Source organism: Diospyros lotus, chromosome 1 (genome assembly GCF_014633365.1).
Source record: "Diospyros lotus cultivar Yz01 chromosome 1, ASM1463336v1, whole genome shotgun sequence".
Classification (NCBI taxonomy): domain Eukaryota; kingdom Viridiplantae; phylum Streptophyta; class Magnoliopsida; order Ericales; family Ebenaceae; genus Diospyros; species Diospyros lotus.
In genome coordinates this window covers 30,099,347-30,121,046 of record NC_068338.1, presented here as the reverse complement: position 1 = coordinate 30,121,046, position 21,700 = coordinate 30,099,347, and the positions used below count along the sequence as shown (strand labels likewise).

At 36.7% G+C, this 21,700-nt stretch overlaps 2 protein-coding genes and 1 long non-coding RNA gene across 3 annotated transcripts; 2 read left to right on the top strand and 1 right to left on the bottom strand.

Annotated features, from left to right (window-relative positions):
- The first annotated feature begins 1,101 nt into the window (after positions 1–1,101).
- LOC127812137 (uncharacterized) lies at positions 1,102–10,613 on the top strand. Its single transcript, XM_052352471.1, has 7 exons — positions 1,102–1,425; positions 2,045–2,100; positions 2,212–3,125; positions 7,623–7,821; positions 7,912–8,097; positions 8,252–8,628; positions 10,084–10,613. Exons 1-7 carry the CDS (start codon positions 1,238–1,240, stop codon positions 10,222–10,224), a joined length of 2,061 nt encoding a protein of 686 aa, XP_052208431.1. The 5' UTR covers positions 1,102–1,237; the 3' UTR covers positions 10,225–10,613.
- Positions 10,614–11,340: 727 nt separating this feature from the next.
- Positions 11,341–17,620, top strand: LOC127788978 (proteasome subunit beta type-4). The gene is made up of 7 exons (XM_052317704.1): positions 11,341–11,502; positions 11,597–11,658; positions 14,507–14,583; positions 14,919–15,048; positions 15,145–15,304; positions 15,398–15,583; positions 17,289–17,620. The coding sequence occupies exons 1-7, from the start codon at positions 11,497–11,499 to the stop codon at positions 17,400–17,402; spliced, it is 735 nt and encodes a 244-aa protein (XP_052173664.1). The 5' UTR covers positions 11,341–11,496; the 3' UTR covers positions 17,403–17,620.
- On the bottom strand, positions 16,766–18,493 carry LOC127788990 (uncharacterized). The gene is made up of 2 exons (XR_008020474.1): positions 18,020–18,493; positions 16,766–17,955 (listed from the first exon to the last, which is right to left on the bottom strand). It is a non-coding gene; the product is annotated as an uncharacterized LOC127788990 (long non-coding RNA).
- Between the last annotated feature and the right edge of the window lie 3,207 nt (positions 18,494–21,700).

Sequence of the window (21,700 nt, the reverse complement as noted above, 5' to 3'; positions counted from 1 at the left end):
TCGTCCGATATAATTGATTCATTGAACCCTGATGGCAAGATAAATTGAATTTTAGTTTATGTAAATTATAAAAATGATACAATTTTTTTAAGTTGCTAAATTATAAAAAATAATTTTTATAAATTTATTTTATATAAAAATAAATTAATTAATTCACGTGTTATTCTTAAATTAATTTATACATAAACGATCTCAATACTCGTGTTCTCGATTACGTCAAATGAGATAAATCGTGAGTTGAGTCCTTAGTCCATCGTGAGTTGTGTCTTTAACCCTTACGCAAGACAATAATTGAACTCACAATTCACTGAATTGACGCAAATATTATAAAAATTATAAAAAAATAATTTTCATATAAATCTTCATGTTTTGTCGCATTCTATTTGAGAGCATTATTCATAAGATGGCTCAACAATACAACCGTGGCACCACTATTACACCAAGGCTCAAGGTCATATAGTAGTACTAGGTAAAGATTAAAGTACAAATTATGTTTAAATTATCTCAAATTAAACTAAATCTTAAATTTATCACAAATAAAATAAATTTTTAAATCTCACTTTAAACATTCAATTTCTTTATCATAATAAGACCTGGGTGCCTTTAGTTAACTCAACAATCAGATTTTTTTGACAAAATTATATTTTTTTTTATAAAAACATTATCACTTTGTTATTTTTTAAAATAAGAAAAATTATAAGAAAATTATCTTTTTCATATATTATTATATTTTGTATGCGTTATATTTTAATTTTAATTTTTTGTTATAATAATAAAAAATATAATTTTGTTAATGAAATAGTAAGATTGTTATTATGATATTGATGTATTTGTGAAATTACATATGTGATCATGTACTGAGTTATAAAATTATTTTTAAATTTTATTTAAAACAATATTTTGGGACAACGTATCATTGTTTTTAATTATTTTAAAAAGAATTTTGCTAATAAATACCCTAATTATGTCAACAAATCCTATTAAAAATTAAAATGACAACAGAGAAAGTGCAATTTGGTGAAATTTATCCTGATAAATATTCCCACTACGGCGTCGTTTTGGTTAAATTCAGCTGGAGCTGCTTCACTTGTCTCTGTAATACCGCCTCCGAAGAAGCATTTGAACTTCGAGCAGCGTCCAAAGGCGGCTAATAGCCGAGTTCGACGAGAGCCTCCGTGTGCCGCGGAAGGGACCTTCTCTTCAGCGCCTGATTCGACGGAACCCTAATTCTGCCATCATGGACGGCGGAGGAGGAGAACATGGCTCATCGGCTCCGCCGAAGCCCTCGAAATTCGCGGTGTACCAGAATCCCGCTCTCTCCGCCGCCTTGACCGCTGGCAGTTTCCGCCCCTCCAAATCCACTTTTATCTGCATCCTTTCTCTCTCCACCGCTTCCGCCTTTGCGCTCCTTGGCATCATTATCAGGTACGGCACACACACGACGAACCATAGAGGGCGTGTTTTTGTGTCTGCACTTGACTGACTACACCCCATGGCTAGGGTTTGTCAGAATTTCTGCACGCCGTTGAACTAAATTGACGGGTTCCTCCATTCTTAATTGTCTGTACTACATAGTAAATTGACTTGGACAGAATACTAATTCTTCATTTATAGTGTGGTTCAATTTGAGGAACTAAGGCCGACAAGTCATTCTTCCGACTTCTGAGCGTTCTGTTCATCATTTCTATTTCATTTTGGATATATTAAAATGATTTTTAATGTTATTCTGGTTTGGTTTTTCAGTTGAATGATAATGAACGAACGGAACAATTTTATAATGGTGGTTTCTTTCCATGTAATTGCATTTGATTTTATAATGTGGTTTATTTCCTTGTAATTGCATTTAGTATTTTCTTTTTTTCAAGTTGGCTGGGTGGGTGGGTTTGGGGATTTACTTTCCCAATTTTTTTGCCGCTCAAGATTAAGTTGCCTACTCAGAATTTCTTCCACCCCATGCCTTAGCTGACAAATCACAACTTGAAGATTGCTTCAATTTGCCCCCTTTTTTAATCTCTGTCTAATTGGTTTATTGTGAATGTTGAAGGGAAAATGGCATTATTGAAAGCTTCAAACGTAGGTTTATTTCCAGTTATGTTGCTTGTAAGTCACCCAACTTCAATTGGTTCTCATCAATTGGTCTAAATTCTCCTCTCTGATTGTGGTATTTGTTTCTTTTAATAAAGATGTACTGTCTTGTGCATTTTTCTTCAGATTTATTTGAGAAAGCAATACAGATCTTGTTGTGGTCAGTTTTTCTTGGAACCATACTTGCTCTTGTGAAAGCCATTTCGTTATGGAGAGCAAGAAATGCTGCAGGTATGGTAGTTATGTCTCATTCCAAAGGAACGAAGGAGCAAACCCATCTTACAAACCGACAACTAGGGCTCTTAGGAGTAAGGCCAAAGGTTGAGAAGGCTGCAACACAACCTTTAAAGAAACTTCCTAAGACCAAATTCAACTCAACATCTCCGTCAGATGTCCTTGTTCCACTTCATCAGCCAGTCACCAGTTCCAACAGATCATCCCAACTCAGTGGTGGTAAAACAAACACCGGTAGTGGAAGCAAGACCCATTCTTTGAGCACCCCATCCAAACCTTCTGGTTCTCCATCTCTGTTATATCTTGTACCTACAGCTGCTTCACAATTGCCTTCTACTCAGACTTCACTGGGGTTTGATCATTTGGTTTCAACCCCGTGGTCATCTAAACGAACTTCAGTTAATAAAGAGATAGCTACAGAGGAAGAGCTCGAACAATTTTTGGCCGATGTTGGTGAAAAAATTTCTGAATCAGCTGGAAAATTGGCAACTCCACTCCCCACCATTAATAGCTTTGGTATGACCAGCCCTAATACAATTGGCAGTTCATCTAACACCTCTGGAACTGCAAGAAGTACACCACTGAGGCCGGTCAGAATGTCTCCTGGTTCCCAGAAATTCAGCACTCCTCCCAAGAAAGGGGAAGGAGACCTTCCTCCGCCCATGTCTATGGAAGAGTCAATTGAAGCTTTTCAGCATTTAGGCATCTATCCTCAGATCGAGTGGTGGCGAGATTGCCTCAGGCAGTGGTTTTCTTCAGTTCTGCTAAATCCTCTACTAAATAAAATTGAAACCAGTCACACGCAGGTTTGGCATTGTAGCATCACATTATCATCCATAGTTCTCATCATATGCACTTATTTTTTGCATTTTGTTAAAATTTTGTCAATGCTACTTTTTCATTTGATATTACTGCCCATCCTATCCAAATGACATGGTATTTTTGACATTGGGTTCAATGTGAGACTTGGTAGCTTGTTATTCCCAATTTGGTGCCAATGTTTATATTTGGTGTCATGTGTAAATTGGAAGTGTGGAATATGCGGAAAGGTCTCACAAAAAAAAAAAAAAAAATGGAACTTATCAAATAAAAAAAGAAAGAAAGATATAGTTGATATGTTTACAGGATTTTTAGCTGAAATTGGAACCAAGCATGCTGTTGACAGTAAGGGGAAAAGAACTAAAGCATAAACTGTCATACAACTTATACCTGGACATATGGATTAAATAGTTGAACCCTTAGGAGAGCTTAGTGGCATCTAAGGGAAATATGAGTAGATGAACTTCTAAAGGAAATGTGGCAAGTCCCTTATACCTTTTTGTGCCACAATTTTCTGTTTTTCTTCTTAAATTGTGGCCTGTGCATAGCGTGTTCACACACACACACACACACAGAGACACTTACCATTTATGCCTCTACAGAAGTAAAATTTTATGATACGTATATGCGTGTGCAATTGCAGGAAAGGTTTGCTGCCACCTCCTGCTTCATTTATAACATGGCTGCAATGCATGCGTATTCAATATTTTCTGTATTTCACGCACACATTCGTGCTACCTCATATATTTTATATTACTAAATCTATTTCATTTCTTTGCACCTTTTATTAGGACAAAGTGAAAGATCAAATATATAAGGCCCACACGTACACTGCTTATATTACCTATGATGTACTTTATACTTAGCTTGATGTGCCTTGTCAAGAACTGTCTGTCACAATTCCTTCTGGTTCGGCACCTGGTCGTGCTTATCAACCTTGGATCCTCACTAAGAGCCTATCTAACTACGATATTTAGTTGAATAGTCAAACTAGCATCATAGGTAGCTTTTCTAGGAGGCATTACTCTCACAATCATCAGACTAAAAGCCTCTATCAAATGCCACTTGTTGGCCCTCAACTTGTTTGACACAGTGGAAAATAAAGGTTTGCACGGTATGAAGAATGTGAATGGAACTTCAAAGGAAGTTCAAGTACAAATTGGCCACAATAACAGTTCTAGCTAAGCCTTAGGGATCAAGAGTGTTTGTGCCTGTTGGAATGTTCATAGGATAGAGATAGAATGTTGCTATGTCTTGGGAAAACTATTCACCATGGTTGGTTAAGTTGACAATGAATGAATGAATGTGTCTCTATATTGGATGCTAGATCCATGTAACGTAGTGAATAAGTTTCAGGAATCAAGATGTTGGTCCTTTGACTAGTAAGAAATTTTCTCTTAGTCAAGCTTATGTTCAAGGTATGTATAAAAAGGAGGAGAAGAATTATTACCCATATGGCAAATGATTTGAGATTGAAGTGGAAAAAGAAGTCTATAGATATAACTCAAAATATTCCAGAGAAGTGCTCACCAGGTAAGTATTGTAAAGCCACATGGCAGGTGAGATGAAGAATTTATCTTCAAAGATTAAAGTGTTTATCCATTAACGGAATATTAGGATATGTTGGGGTGATTGTCGAGGTGTGCATGCATATATGTATATGTAGGAATATGCATATAATTAATGTTAGGGGAAAAAAAAGGAAACCAAGTTGATGGGATTTTACCCTGAGCATGTGTGGGATACATATTAAGATGGGAATCATGGGATATGTCATGTCCCTAGGGTTCATGACTGGTTTAAGATGTAATTAGAAGGAATTTGGAAGTTAGATCGGAAGAGATGGGAGGAAGTTAGGGAGAACAAAACAGTGAGGGAAAGAAAAGGGAAAGAAAGAGAGAGATTAGAGAGAAATTGGAGGGAGATTGAGAGAATGCAAGAGAGGGAAATAAGAGATTTCAATTCATCAATTCAAGCATATCCAATAAACTCCTAACAGCAGCCTTATATAGGCATCATTGACTTCTAACAGCCTAACTACTTGCTAACAATATATCCTAACAGTTATTATAAATCTATTACAAGATTACCCCCCTTTTATTATATTCCTATTACAACATTGACCCTCCTATACTCCTAGGTACATGACAGGATACACATAACATTTATATGTCATTAATGTGAGGTTAGTGGCAGTGGGCTCTATATATTGGATCTTTCACTTTGTCCTAGTAAAAAGTGTAAAGAAAGCAAACAAATAACATTAAAATATGTACGAGTGTGAGTGTGTGGAAGTGATATATGATAAACTTTGAATACACATGCAATGTAGCCACGTTGCAAATGATTAGGAGGTGACATTGAACCTTTCTTGCAATCATCCACGCCTATATCAGTATATGTAATAATGAAAATTTACTTTTGCAGCGGAGGCATAATTATAAATAGTGAATTAGTGTGAATTGCAGTGCAAAAAAGTTGAGGAAGGGATTGACTAAAATTTCAAGCAAGCAACAGCCCCAACTTGCTGTCACGACCCAAGGGGACTTGGAAGGGAAATACTATACTTAGTTACAATTGTTTGTTAGGAGATGCTATTAATTCTGTTGAAGTGCACATGAGTGCTGTTTCTAGAATATGCTTTTAGTTAGTTGCTAGTGATGCCTATAAAAGGCTACTTGTAGGAGGATGGGGATTATGTTGATGAATGAATTGAATTCAGTTTTCTCTCTTAATTCTCCTATCTCTCGTCTCCCTCAATTCTCTCTGTTTCAGTTTTGCCTTTCCCTCCCTTTCTGCTTTCTCTTTCCCGTATTCTTACCAAATTCCTTCTTAAACCCTAGCCAAACCCTAGGATTGTCACACTTGCTTGGGGTTTGAATGGCCAGGTGGCCTTATAATCACCCAATTTGGGTGAGTCACAATCTTACAATTTTCCCAACGTAGGAGGTGTTAAAGTGAATAAACATGCAAGCAACAACTCATCTTTTCCTTCGAAGTTTAAGGCATGAGGTGTGCATGCTATGGGGAGTATAAATAAGTGTAAATGGGTTATGCATGTTTTAAGAAGGTTGGAAATTGAGATAGCAAAGAAAATTGAGACAGGGAGATGAAATAGAGAAAGATATAAAAGGGAGAGGAGAGAGTCTTGTGAGCGGCAGTGAAGAGAAGGAGGAGAAGAAAAAAAGGAAGAAAGAGGAGAGAAACTAGCACACCAAGTCTTTTGATGCTAAGGTGTTCATTGTTAATTTGGAAAAATGTGTGAAAATAGCATGATTTATAATGTTCATCTTAAGCATGAGGTTCGTGAAGCATGTGTTTAATTGTTAAAAATGCATTAAAATTAAATATTTAAATATATTTACATGTCACAGGTAGTTTTGCTTGGCTTGAAAAGGGATACCATTCAGTTGAGTCAGGGAAGGCTGACAATGAGCACACCGCTCATCTGTGGTCACAAGATCGACTTTAGCTTAGTGAATGGGTGTATTAGTTAAGAAGTTAACCTGGATTTAACTGGACATGGAAAGGATTGCGTTTATGCTCATACATATTATATATCAATATTTTACACCCCTTACTGAGTAGCAATACTCGTTAGGGCATATTCAACATGCCCCATAATGCCTTGATTTCCAAGGGAAAGGAGAAAATTGAAGGATAATGAAGATGGAAGAAAAAAATATAGAAGCACTATTTTATTGTAGTTTTAATGTAGGGTTTGTTTCTATATATATACCTAAGTGATTGTGTATAATTATGTGTATGTGTATAGGTATGGTTTTTATTAGTTAACTAGAAGCTTCAAGTTTGTAGCATGGTTATATATGTTTATGATTCTGCATGTGCAAGGATTAAGCAATTCATGAACATTGGATATAAATTAGAGTAGCTAATATGGTTGATGTGGCATTAGTAAGATAGCCCCCAAAAGAATGCTTCCTTAACATATTATATAAACTATTTCCTCAAGGAGGAGATAAGTTGCCGATTATGTATTGGTTGGGAAATTGAAGATTAGTGGTGGAATTGAATGCAAATAGGCGATTAAGTAGTTATTGAGGTGATGTTACAAAATAATAAATGTAATAATTAGGTTCGATCCTTATGCTTCCAAAAATAAAGTTTGTCACATTTAATTGTTTTAAGGAGATTAAAGATGAAATTTAGGGTGCAACCCACTAGAGGTTAAAGTTAACTGTGAACTTAACCCTTTAGAATGGTAGAGATCTGGTTTTTGTAATTTTCTGACTTGTTGAATATATAATACCTGTATCACATCAGACAAGTTTCATTTGATTTCAGTCTATATGCATATTTGAGAAATGTGTGCAAGCGGTAGTTGATATGTTTGTAGAAATATGTGTAAGGCAGGTGTGAGCCTGAGACTGAGTCTGAGTTTCATGGAAAGTAAAATTAAGACACGATCATAAACAATATTTCCCTTTCTATGCCTGTTTGTTCAAAATATCTCATCTTTATAGGTAATGCAAGCAGCTGCTAAACTTGGTATCTCAATTACAATCAGTAAAGTAGGAAGTGACTTATCAACTACAGGAACTACTGTTACTCTTTCTCCAATTGAGAGACCTAATGATTGGCAACCATCATTTACGCCTGATGAAGACAATCTTCTTCATCAAATACGTGCTACCCTTGTGCAAGCTCTAGATGCTTCTATGTGTAAGTCACTTTTCTTTATCATTTATTTTGTTTTAGATTTGTTAATGAATACTTACATATGTTTCAGATGATTTCATACACGTTTTACAGCAAAGTTGGCTCTAGGCAACCTGCAAATGTCTTCACAACAGAGCTCTGTGATCCCTATTATACAGGAATGCATTGATGCTATTACTGAACACCAGAGGCTCCATTCCTTGATGAAAGGAGAATGGGCTAAGGGTCTGCTGCCTCAAAGCAGTGTCCGGGCAGATTATACCGTACAAAGGATTCAGGGTATTTATATTTCTTATCTGTTTTATGTTTCTTTGATTGTTTTGCATGTAAAATAATCATCTGGTGTATACCTCTCAGAGAGCAGGCAGAGCTTTTGAAGTGACCATGGTAGATTTAATTAACCTTAAATAATCCACTTTCCAAATCTTCACAGAGCTTGCTGAAGGAACCTGCTTGAAGAACTATGAGTACCTAGGAAATGGGGAGGTTTTCGACAAAAAGAACAAGAAGTGGACACTTGAGCTCCCAACAGATTCTCACTTGCTGTTATATCTCTTTTGTGCTTTCCTAGAACACCCAAAGTGGATGCTGCATGTAGATCCTACATCTTACACTGGAGCGCAGTCTAGCAAGAATCCTTTGTTTTTGGGTGTTCTGCCTCCAAAAGAAAGGTTCCCTGAAAAGTATGTAGCTGTCATATCTGGTGTCCCATCTGTGCTTCATCCAGGAGCTAGTGTATTGGCTGTTGGGAGGCAAACTCCTCCAATCTTTGCCTTATACTGGGATAAGAAGGCACATTTCTCTCTACAGGCAAGTATAAATAAAAGGATTTCTTACTTTCTCCAAGTACACACAGTTCATGTAGCATGTTGGTGATGTCATATTGCTTGCTTATTACTGCTAAAAACTGTGACATAAAATGCTAATTACATAACAACACGATTTTTTGACAAAGACTTATTTAAATGTACCTCAAATTTTCTAATTTAAATATAAATTTGTTCATGAATTTTTTTTTAGTCTTTCTTTATTCTTTCAAGTGTTGAAAATTGAATACATACAATGTTAGTTTAGTAAAATAGAAGTGTTAATGATGTCGTGGTGAGATATTCAGATCAATTGTTTATAAATTGTTATTCTTATATAAGATCAGTTCAGTATTTGGACTGAATGATTAAAAAGAAGGTAAGGTTACTTAGGATGTTGTTTATAGAATTGAGCTAGGATGGTTAAATGAGTATTGATGATAAGGCCATCTTTGTTCTACAGCTTGAATGTTGGGTAGTGAAGTACCAATAAATGCAAACTGCGAATGTACTTCAGATGATGATGTTAAACTGGTTGCGTGGTGGCCATACAATAAAGTACTTATGAGGTGGGTAGATAAAATAAAGAAGTTTGCAGTAAAAAGGTAAAATTCATGTAATCAAGAGCCAACCCATCTTGCGGGATTAAGCCTTGGCACTGTTGTTGTTATTCTTTCAGGAAATTCCCTCTCTCTCTCTCTCTCCCCACTTGTGTGCCAAGCAGTTCCTTGTCATGTTTCTTTCTTTCTTTTTTCCTTTTGGTGGGGGAGGCCCAGGAGGGGGTAGTTCATGGTTGTTGGGGATGGGATAGTTCTCATTAGCTTAATCTCATCTTGAAACAGGAATAACTTCATGGGATGTATCAAGTCATTGGGTGTATTTTGGTGGCTTCTGACAAGCATTCCTTTTCTTTCCTTTTTTTTTTTTGGGGGGGGGGGGGGGGTGTGAACTTGGGTCATTTTGGCTGCGTTAAGGGGAAACTTGGGTCATTTTGCCATAGAGAGACTAAATAAATGAGATGTTGCCTGTACAAATGAAGTTGGATGGGTATTGCAGATTTTGTTTTTGGATTTACACGTGATTCAATGATTTGCGGATTCCAATATGAACAAAGTAAGTTTTGGCATATGGGTGGCTGTGGCATATTAAAGTATCACTGTTATAGACAGAAAGCTAGTAAGTGTGATGTTATAAGAAAAGATTTAAGTGAAAAAATCATGGCATCATGCAACTGATGGTTCAATTTTCTTATTACTTCGATAGTACTTGGGTTAAATACCTCTGAAAGCTCAGGGTCCTTTTCCTTTTTACATGCTTTGACAAATTAATAACCTTGCTTTCAAATTCTCTCTCTCGCAGACTATTCTGAATTTTTTCACTATACTGATTCCCACCATGCCCTCAGATTAATACTCAGAAGAGTTGATGGATTTAACACCATTCATGGTTCTTGTTTCAGGGAAGAACAGCACTATGGGATTCTATCTTGCTTCTGTGCCACAGGATTAAGGTCTCATATGGAGGTGTTGTGCGGGGCTTGCACCTTGGTTCTTCAGCCTTGGGCATTCTTTCAGTTCTTGATCCAGAGCCTGAAGACTGAGAAACTTATGAGGCATACTTTGACGATCCAAAATTAAGCAATGAGCGATTATTCAGCCAATGATGCATGAATATATTGCCATATCAAGCAGCCATATTCCTTGTGTTGACGGCTCAATTTATTCATGACAGCCAGTTTAACTAATTTCATCCAGCATGAAGCTTGCTAAAATGTTTTCACCTTCGGAGATGCCATTCTGAACTTTGATGAGGTGAAAGTTACCATCGGAAAATTAGGGTTTTTTTTTTTTTGTTGGGGGGGGGAGTGAAGAACCGATAGCCCCTGAATTTGGATGCTACTTCCATTATGATTGTAGTGTACTGGATGGTTCTTCAGCGGAATCTTTGCGGCAACAATTTTGTTAAACTGTCCGATCTTGCTGCCGGAAATGCATGGAATTTATATGGAACCTTCCTTTTGCTTTTTTGTGAAAACGTCTGTGTTTAGGGAAATGCTGCGCAAATACTACATTAACTTTTAATAACCTTGCAAAGATGGGGAATTTCATGCATTGAGGGGACTGGTTTTTATGGCATTCTTAACTGCTGGATTCCATTGGTTGTTTGAAAGCTTTGCCTATTACCAAACAGAACAACTTAAATGACTAATGGGACATGAACATGGGATGAGTTATTTGGACTTACAAATTCATTATTTGGTTAAATACATTTGGAAGTATTATAAGGATTTAGGTTTAGATTTTATCCTGATAATCCCTATTTGGATCCAACAAATAGAAAGATTTGAAAAGATGTTATTTGAAATCTTTCTACGAAACACAATCTGTAGTAGAGTAATTTCTTTAAATGTATTTGCACCTAGGTCCTTGTAAAATAATATAAGACATTAATATGACTTGCATTTCTCATTTCAATCACTAAAAATTCATTTTGCATTTATTTGTTATTTAAAAAGGATAAGTCTGAATATCTTTTTTTTTTTGGGTATAGAGAAAATTACAAAAAGATATTCATAATAAGGGATATAAAAAAAGTTTAAACCCGTGATATATTTTCATATGAATATATATATATATATATTTATTAGTTTTTGAAAAGTTGAGCCGAACTTGGGCTGGACAACTTCCATAGCATTCTTTCCAACATAAGGCCCATTTAAGGCCCATCTCTCTCCCTTACTTTTCTTGGCGAAAGGGAAAAGGAAAACCGAAGTTCAAATACATCGTCCCGATCGAGACCTAGGTTCTGCTCTGTGCTCCGAAATTTCTCAGAATCACACTGCCGATCGAATCAAACCAAATCTCAACCCAAGATGAACGTAAGTTTCAGATTCAGGATTGCTCTTCGACAACTCTCATTGATTCTTTCGCACCTATACTTACATGTATACACATTCTTGGTTGTATGTGCAGTTCGACTCTAATCAATCTCAACACGGCTCATTGATCTCTGAAGCAGCATCAGAAAGAACACTGTATGCCTCCCCATTCTATAAATATATACACACATACATGTTTCTGCCCTTCATTTTTCTGTTTAATGTGTTTTCTTTTCAGTCGCTCTAGAATTGGGTGCCTTGTGTCTTGGATTTACCTGTCCGGCGGCAGGGAATTATTTTGAGTTGTAAACATGATGGTTGCAATAGAAATGATTCTTACAAAAAAGCTTCGCCTGCTTGTTCTATGTAAAAAGGAGATTGGAAGGGTAGTAAAATCGATTATACATTTTAATGGATAACCAACCTAGAAATGAAATCTTGACAAAATATATTCATTTTCTTCTAATTTTAACCCAACCAAAAAATCAAACAGTTCCAGCTTCAGTTTGTCCATTTGTGTTCCTATTTTTCTTCCGAACTTACAACTCCCAAACTTCCCTTAAAGATATTTTAGATCTGTATGTTAATTATGAATTCTAGGATTATATCGATAATAGGAATGATATTATGGTACGCCATAGCCCTTGAGACATTTACTTGCAAGAATGCATGTAAATGTGGACACCTGAAACATGTAACTTGCACCCTTTTAATAGAAAACCCTGAACTATAGGGCCGAGGCTTCTCATTTGGATGCCTGCAAAGTCCTTGAAAAACTTAATGCTTGAATCGTCTAATATGGAGGTATGAGTGCTGGCCTAGCATCTGAAAGGATGCCATGGGGTTTGCCTCAACCAACAGAGGGCGTTGAAGAAAAAGAAGAGGATGATCTGAGACAGGGGTGGAGGGGGAAGAGAGAAGGAGAATCTTCTTGGTTATTGTTAGTTAAGCACTTCCCCTTGAGGAGGTTAAACCTATGTGTCTCTTTGCCAGCCCCTATTTTCCTTCCAGTTTGGTCCTTGTGTGTTCTGATACAAATTCAAAAGAAGGAACCTATTCTTTATTTTATTAATGGCGTCAGCCACTATTTACCTCTCAGATACGCCCATCATTGTGTGAGAGAAGGGACTTATCTTGGCATCATAGTACCTGTTGCAAGGAGAAGTCCCATTTTAAACTTTGGGATCAATGGGCTATGTGTCTTGTTGCAGAATGAAGATGGGATGGAACATATTTCATTCACGTTGGAGGTAATTAAGTTAAGAAGTAGTACAACAGGTTATGTCTAATCAAGGGCACAAGATGCTTCTTTTTGCTTCAAGTAGGAGAGATGGCATCATGGGAATGGGGTCCATTTAGCTGCTGCAGAAAATATGAACTGAACCATTCAGAACCCACGAGGCCAAAACAGGGTGAAGAGAACTGTTGTTTCTTCTTTTGAGCAACCTAATTCCGTGGCTTAAATGCTTGATTCAATTTTGTTGGGAACAATCGCATCAGAGGCCCAGGGGAGAGTTCACCAATCAATTTGGTTGGTTAATTGTGATGGGGCATTTTAAAAAAGAGTTGTGAACAGAGAGGAAAATCAATAAATGGAAGGATAGAAAAACTATTCTGTCTCGGTACTGCTATAAGAAATGTTTGGAAACAATAACTTGTATGAAAAGATCAGCATCTTGTTTCCCGCTTTATCAATAATGCAATTGCTATATTTGGTTATAAAGTGAAACAATTCTATAATCTACATGTTCTTCCTTTGTCCTTTTGGAATTTAAAAAGCGATAAAAGAACTAATATATTTTTAATCCATATGCCACATCCCAAATGTCTGACTTGTGTTGCCCCCAAATGGGACTGGGACCCCACTAGGGTGCAACAAGCTTCAAAAAGTAACAAATCATATTAACATGCATAGCTTATACATAATAACTAAACTGAACTAACCAGGTGTCAGATAATGTGAGCGGAAACACCTCATGTATTAATGAACTGAACTAAGAGTCGATACAAATTGTCAAACTGAATCATTGTCTCAATAATACTTGATGGATAATGAATTTCTAATCAAGGTATCGTCATCCTCAAAATGAATAATCAATGACAAAAGTGTAAATGATGTCCCATAATAGTGACTATATCCAGGAGTGTGACTTCATAGATATCACCAGAAAAATAGGTGTTGTGCCCTACCATGATTACTGCAATCAATAATTTGGACCTACAAATATGAAAAGTGGTAATAATAGAAAAGTATTGATGTAGTGAGTTGATAGCTTGTTTTATGGTGTGATTTGTGCATATGCATGTTCTGTCCATTCATTCTCAAACTTGATGATTTAATCTGTGTATATTAAAATCATCTCAAATCATACCAAGGAAAAATCATAAAACAGGAAATGAGTATTCTATTATATTTTTTAGATTTTGTTATCAGTGTGTATTAATAATGAGAGGGAGGGAGGGAGGGGGAGATATGACAGAGAGCACATTGTTAGAAAGCACATTGTCATTGTGCTTGAGATATGACAGAGATGAGAGAGATAGAGACATATATATATATATATACATACACACACACACACTGATTGAGAGATTGGGGAAGATTGATACAAGGAGATTGCTGTATTGTTGTGTATTAGGGCTTCGTGAGTGAGGGATGGAGATGGAAGCAAGAGGTTGATGCATGTGCACACAAAAGGCCCCCCAGTCCCATTAAGGGGCAACGTAGTCATGGCACATTCGGGTCATGGCACCATACTTTGTTGATGAATGTATTAGTTCTGAACTTACATATTTATAGATTTAGAGTTTGTAAGTTCTGAATGGACTAATGCTTCACAACCAAACAAGGTATTACATGCCATGTTAAGCACTGAATTTTGAGAAGTTGTTTAGGCAGATTGTTGAGGGGCTGGATACATACTGCCAAAGAGATTTTCAGCAGCTATTATTTTACGTTGTTGGTTGTTAACTATTAAGTATTACACGATTACTGTGGATGCAGGTATCCATACGTTACTGGTACCTCAGTAATTGGCCTCAAATACAAGGATGGTATTCTCATGGCAGCTGATATGGGAGGTAATTCCTTAATCAATATATGTATATCTCTATTGGATTGAGTTGATTTTCCTTGGTATTAATATTATGGGAATCTATCTGAAGTGCATGGGTGGTTGTTCTGTCATGGACTTTTTTTGTTGGGGGATGGGGGGCTTAAGATACAGAGAACAGCTAATCTGCTGAAAGTTTAGATCATTAAGTTTTGGTGATTTGCAAAAAGTTTTCATTGTATAGAGGGAGCATCAATAACTTTTTGCACTTCTGTTGAGGCTAAGGGAGGAGTACACAGTGTAAATTTGACAATTTTATATAATGTTATTTTGTTAAGTTTATATAATGTTATTTTGTGTCAGGTTCCTATGGTTCTACCCTGCGCTACAAGAGTGTGGAACGGTTGAAACCTGTTGGGAAGCACTCTCTGCTTGGTGCAAGTGGAGAAATTAGTGACTTCCAGGAGATTTTGCGCTACCTTGATGAGCTTATGTAAGATTTAGATAGTATATACATATGGTGGTCCTTCTGTGTTGTTGGTTGTAGCTTCTTTTGCTGACTCTTTGTTTTTGTGTTTTGCTTGAGCAGCTTGTATGACAATATGTGGGATGATGGGAACTCAATGGGGCCTAAAGAAGTGCATAACTATTTGACTCGGGTGATGTACAATCGTCGCAACAAGTTTAATCCATTATGGAATTCACTTGTACTTGGAGGAGTAAAAAATGGACACAAGTATCTTGGAATGGTAATCCTCATTTAGTTCATTTTCTTGATGCTTAAGGAGAAGCTTTCTGCTGTCCATGATATTCAATAACTTGTTCTGATAAATGTGAACCAGGTAAGTATGATTGGGGTTCATTTTGAGGATAATCATATTGCAACTGGATTTGGGAATCACCTTGCAAGGCCTCTTCTCCGTGATGAATGGCATGAAAACTTGAGTTTTGAAGATGGTGTCAAGTTACTGGAGAAATGCATGCGTGTACTCCTCTACCGTGATAGGTCAGCCGTTAACAAGCTTCAGGTATGTTACTCTTTATGTCAGATGGTGTTAAGTTATTGGAGATTTGCTTCTAGTGATCTATGTGACTTAACTGTTTCCACATCATAATTTTCATGGTTACTTCTTGAGATGCTATCAGGTCCTTCATGAGTTTTTCCCCCTTTCAAAAAGGTTTCTGAGAGGTTACTGAGATTGCTGATTTTGGAAATGTAACTCAAAACAAAATCATATATTTTTCATTGAATTATACCATGGATATCACTTCAAGAATTTTAGGATGATTTCTCTATCCATCCTAGTTTTGTCAACAAGAAGAAGAATCAAAAGCCCTAATCCTAGTTTTGTCAAATTTGTTGCATTCATGGATGCCTTGGGATGTAGAGGATTGCAGATACACTTAAATGGTTTATTTTTTTTCTCATGTAGTCTCTGTGAAAGTTCAATTCAACTGTTGATGCATGTTTGGTTTTGTTGTGAAATTCTTGTCACAAGAATTATTTTTTGTAAAAAGTGCTTTTTATTTGCTGCTTCTGCTCCATAGAAGAAGGTTCAAGTTCCTTAGTATCCTCCAAAGCAGAAAAAAAACTTTTGTTATCATATATAATCACATTTTGCTATTGGCTAAACACCATAAAAGATGTACAAAGGCACTTTTATCCATACAGTGCTTTTTGGTGCATCAACGGCATGGCTAAACAGGTTACTAATGCTTTGTTCACCTGGTATTGCTTTCTTAATGTCTCTCCAACCTCAAAACAAGTTTGTAGTTTTGCACTTTGCCATATTGCTATTCTAATTACACTGCTTTAAGAATAAATTAGTTTTAGCATGGAATGAGTTGCATCTTGGTCCTGAGCTTTAAGCCGAGGCATGATTTGTCAATCACTTTTAACTGGACCTTTCAATCACTATTATTTGCATGTGCAGCAGGATCTGAATCCTCCAATGACATGGGCTATAGTCTAATGCATTTGGTTTATGTTACATAGTGTGCCATTGGGGTCCATCCCTTATATAATGCATTTTGTTTGGTTTATGTTACATAGTGTGCCATTTTGGTCCATACGTTTCACTAGTATTTTGCTTGTCTTTAAGCCGAGGCATGGTTTGTCAATCACTTTTAACTGGATCTTTCAATCAGTGTGCCATTGGGGTCCATACCTTTCACTAGTATTTTGCTTGTCTTTTATCTATTTATTATTATTATTTTTTATGGGGGGGGGGGGAGATATGGTGTATGCTTCCTCACTGTTACTATAGTACACGGGCATTTGGAAATGGATAATGTTTTTTTGGGCCGAAAGCGGGGTGCTGAGGAGGTGAAGTCTTTACCCCTCCTTGCTTTCTGTAGGGGTGCCAAGGGGACACAAAACAAGGAGGGGTAAAAAGGGGATTTCCCTTGACACCCCTCTGTGGGACAGAATAACATTGTCGTTTGGAAATTTGCTGCATTGTAAAGTAATTTTCTTTTTCAACTGTGTTGTAGCTTCCTCTTAATATCAAATCGAAACAAATTTAATGGTATGGAAGGCATTTTCCTTTTCATATTGAAGTGAAATATTGTGCTCAAAGTTGTTATAGCAAATGTATTTTGCGCGATTATGATAGTGGGATGCTACTTAACTTGCAATGGTGGAAAGAAAGAGGGAATATGGAGTAATTCTCTAGCAACCATTAAGGTTCTGAACATTCTCCTACCTAACACCGTGGTACCTCAAAATTGCAGATAGCAAAAATCACAGAAGAAGGAACGACAATTTATCCGCCCTATGCATTGAAGACTTTCTGGAACTTTGGGGCGTTTGAGAATCCTACTGCGGGTGCTGTAGGATCTTGGTAGTGCCGAAACAAATGCAGTGCCAGAGAGTTGCTGAATCTGAACTTGTCCTGAATATTGACCTTTGATTCAGTAACATGTTTAATATTTACTTAATGTGTAACTTGAATTCTGTTGAATTACCTGGAGCTCGTATGCTTTGTTCCCATATGATTGGAAGTGACAAGTGATACTGTTGAAACCATCTTTTCTTTTTAATTGGGAAATGGCCTGTTATCTTCTTCTTCCTCTTCCTCTTCCTCTTCTTTTGCTAAAGTAAAATATAACGGCCCTGGAACACCTTCTTCCCATCAAATTCTTAGACTCTATGACAATATGAAAAGTGTATTATAAAATCTTTATACAGAATTGACAGAGTTTATGAATGATTGGACATTAAAACATAGAACAAGTGTGAAAGTAACTTTAGAACGGTTCCTTAATGATTATATCAAACCGGAAGATGAGTCCGCAGCTGTGATGCGGATAGAAAATAACAACCGAGCTATGGCAAATCCTATGGGAACACTTCCCACTCTCTTCTTCCACCTTCAAGTTTTGCCTCAGCTCATCTTACCTGCCAGGAAGTTCCACTTACAGTTATTCAGAAAGCAAGCATCAATGGTGAAGAAAACACCCACCTGTTTGGACACATTTAGGCAGCAGCAAAGAAGCTTCACTATGCAGGGGAGATGATACCGGCGGCACCTAGTAATCTCTCAGAAATATGGTTTCACATATATCCATGGCCGCCGTCGGCATCATCTCTCCTGCGTAGCCAACCTTTCAGAGCATCTCAGCCATTGCCAGCCGGCGCCTTATGTACTGCAACTACAACTGGTGACATTCATTCATTTCACACGCACGCACGCGCACACACACACACACATATATATATAGCAGTAGCAGTTTAGGCTGCCTATAATAATAATAATGGCACCTGTACTGTATGATCCAGCCGCCACCGTTTTAATTCAATTTTCTTTCCATCCAAACAGTCTCTAACAGATGGCGGCGTCTGATTGAACTCCCGGTATGTGGCTGTCACTGCTCCTACGTTAATTCAATCCATGATGGGATCATTTTCGTGGCTGGCTGACGAAACTTACCTTATCTCAGCTAGTTCGTTCCTAACCATGTGGACGAATGCTGGTGAGACTATCTCAGATGATTAATTCCCTTCTCTTTTAATTAGTTGAAGTTTACTGTTTCAACCAATTGAGTTAATTAATATTTTTGCGGAAGGAAGGAGGAATTGGGAGATTCATATAAATGGATGAATCCGAAAAGGGCTGGGCTGCCGACCCTCTGATGGTGCCAATTTTTGTCCAAATATATTAAATAATAGTCTTCACTCTTGCTGAGATGGCATTGAGGCTTCTCTCTTTCACCTTGTAGGTTTTCCAAACAAAAAGCCCAACAATCAGGTTAAAAAATAATCTGCCTGCCGCCTGCTGCCTCCAGCCTGGTGCCTGCTGGCCACCACCAATCACTATGGTTTTGCTGCGCGCGCGCATACATATACGTCTCATCTAAATCACTAGTCTATGTTACGTAAGACTAGGCACGTTACCAGATTGTACCCATGTCAGGTCAGACACACCATTTGTCGTCGGTATTCATATGCATGCAATGGGTGTCAGAGCTAGCTAGTTATCCTTTTTTTTTTATTATTAATACATAATTTTTTATTTTTTTGATTGTCATACCATCGCAGCTGTCTCGCTGTTTGACCTCATGATTTTAGCAAAAAAAGTAAATCAGAGAATCTAAAAGATAGATTTTGACCCTTAGCACAATAGTAAACACGAGGGTAGCAAGCATTTTTCATTTTCAAATTCGCGCATTGTCTGCTAAACTATCTCCTGAGCAAAACTCGAATACGGAACTTGGGGCCCAAAGAATAACACCCTAGCGATTCTTCCTTTGTCAGTTGATCTATGCCCTGAAGACGTACATAAATATTTATAATTAATCAAATGAACTATAAAACAACATTGAGCTAAGTAAAACAAAAGATGAAACATGCTAATGACTTATAGTTAAGGCTTGAAAATGGGATAAAATATAAGAATATAAAGAAAAAATAACTTTGTATACATGTATTTTGACCTTATGAATAATGAAATTCACGACTAACAGTTGACATTTAAAAATATGTCTATTCCTCGTTGTTCATGTGAGATAAATAGTACAAGCAAAAACTATCTTCTTTGCCTTGCATTGCCAAGACATCCCTCGTGCATTTTTTTTAAGCCATTTCAATTCACTGGTTAGAGAAGACATGAATTTTCGGATGCCAATCCAAGATTTGATACTTTCCCAAATCTCTGAATTGACCGAACAATTAAAGAAGATATGCTGGATCGATTCATCAAAAGCCCCACAAAGGCCATATCTTTTATCCATGTTTAGAAAGTACAGTTTATCTCTAGTGAGAAGTTTTGTCTTCACTGCTAGCCACAAAATAAATGCATGCTTGGGAATAATTAACGAGTTCCACACAACATTAGCCCATACTTTCTTCTCGCATTTTGGACGGAAATAGTCATAAACTTTAGAAAAATAGAGAGTACCTCCTTCATCCCAACTTGATAGTAGTTGGATTGCTGCCAACACAGACCCTTCATTATGGTAAAGAAAATCTCGTAGAGAGAAAATTTTGTTTAAGTAATGACGAGTCCCCTTTTCTTGGTAACCATTCCCAAATTGAGCCTTCATTAAAATAAACATAGTTGAGCCACCTGACCCAAAGCTAATTCTTCTTTTGGTGGTTGTTCCATAAGACTTTGATAAGAATGACCAAATTCTAGCTCTTTAAATCTTTCAAACCAAGGCCACCATCTAATTTAAGTAGACAAATATCCTACCATGCAACCAACGAGTGATTAGAATTCCACAAAAAAGCTCTGCATATTCGAATAATTTTATCTATAACAAAAGCAGGAACCAACAATATCGAGAGCCAAAAACATTCCACCCCTTGGAGAATAGACTTTATTAGCTTTGTCTTACCTAGATAAGACATTGACGCACACTTCCAAGAATTAATGTAAGCAGCGAGCTTATCAATAATTGGAGCATAGTGCATAACTTTTAACCTTTCAGCTGCTAAAGGGATGCCCAAGTAACGAAACGGCATGACCCCTCTTTGACAAATTAGCCACTGACATAATTCTCAAGCTCGTGGCCCTCTAAACCAACAATAAACATGTTAGATTTCAAGTCGTTTACATATAAACCAGACTTAGTGCCAAAGTTTGCCAGACACTCCATAACAATTTCAATTGAAAGGACATCGCCTCTAGCCATCAACATTAAATCATCGGCAAAAGCTAAATGTATGATTTTTAACCTGTCACACTTAAGGTGGTAGTTGAAATCTAAATCTCTTGTAGCAATTTTCAGCTACCTAGAGAAATATTTCAAGCATAAGACAAATAAGAACGAGGATAGGGGATCTCTTTGCGCCTTAATCACCTCTTACCCTTAAAAAAATCTCAAAGGCTGCCATTGATAACGAGGGAGTATGAAGGAGAAGTCACACATTCCATGAGGCACATAATAAATCTGTTAGAAAATTCCATACCAGTAAGAATGCTCTTGAGAAAAGACCAGTTTACAGTCATAGACTTTCCTAACGACTCTCTTTAATCAGACATGGACTCTCTTTAGTCTTAAAAGAAAAATTTTGATACGAGTTAATTAGTTATTCACAATTGTGACTTTCCCTTCTCGGTGATCTTCTCCTGCCTCCTCTTATCTGTCTCTCAATAACCAAACAGAATCTGTCATCTCATGGGAAGGGAAGGAGACACAAACGAGAGGGTGCATGGGCTTTCTTGTTTGCTCACAATGTGGGCTTTCCCTTTTGTTGTTAAGATAGTGGGCTTTTTCTTTCTTTCTAGCTCTTAACAGCAACAACATGGATCCTTATAGAACTAAAAAATCAAAGGTTTTTAAATATATGGGTAAGATAATAGTTAAGATTTACTATTTTTTTATGTCGTATTCTTGTATCTATGTCTCCTATTTTTGACACACACACACATCCTCGTATTCTTAAATTCAAAAAATTGACAAATCCAACCTCTAAATATATATATATATATATATATATATTCGTATTTGACATTCCAAGACAAAGTAACATAGTCCCTAAGTGTTTTTTGGTTCACATACATGGTAGAAGATTTTTACTTTAAACACTTTTTATTATGTTAAAATGTTTATTATTTTCATAAAGTAGAAACACTTTTAATTTTTATTATATTTATAATTTTATAAATATAAAAAAATATATATAGAAATAACATTACCCA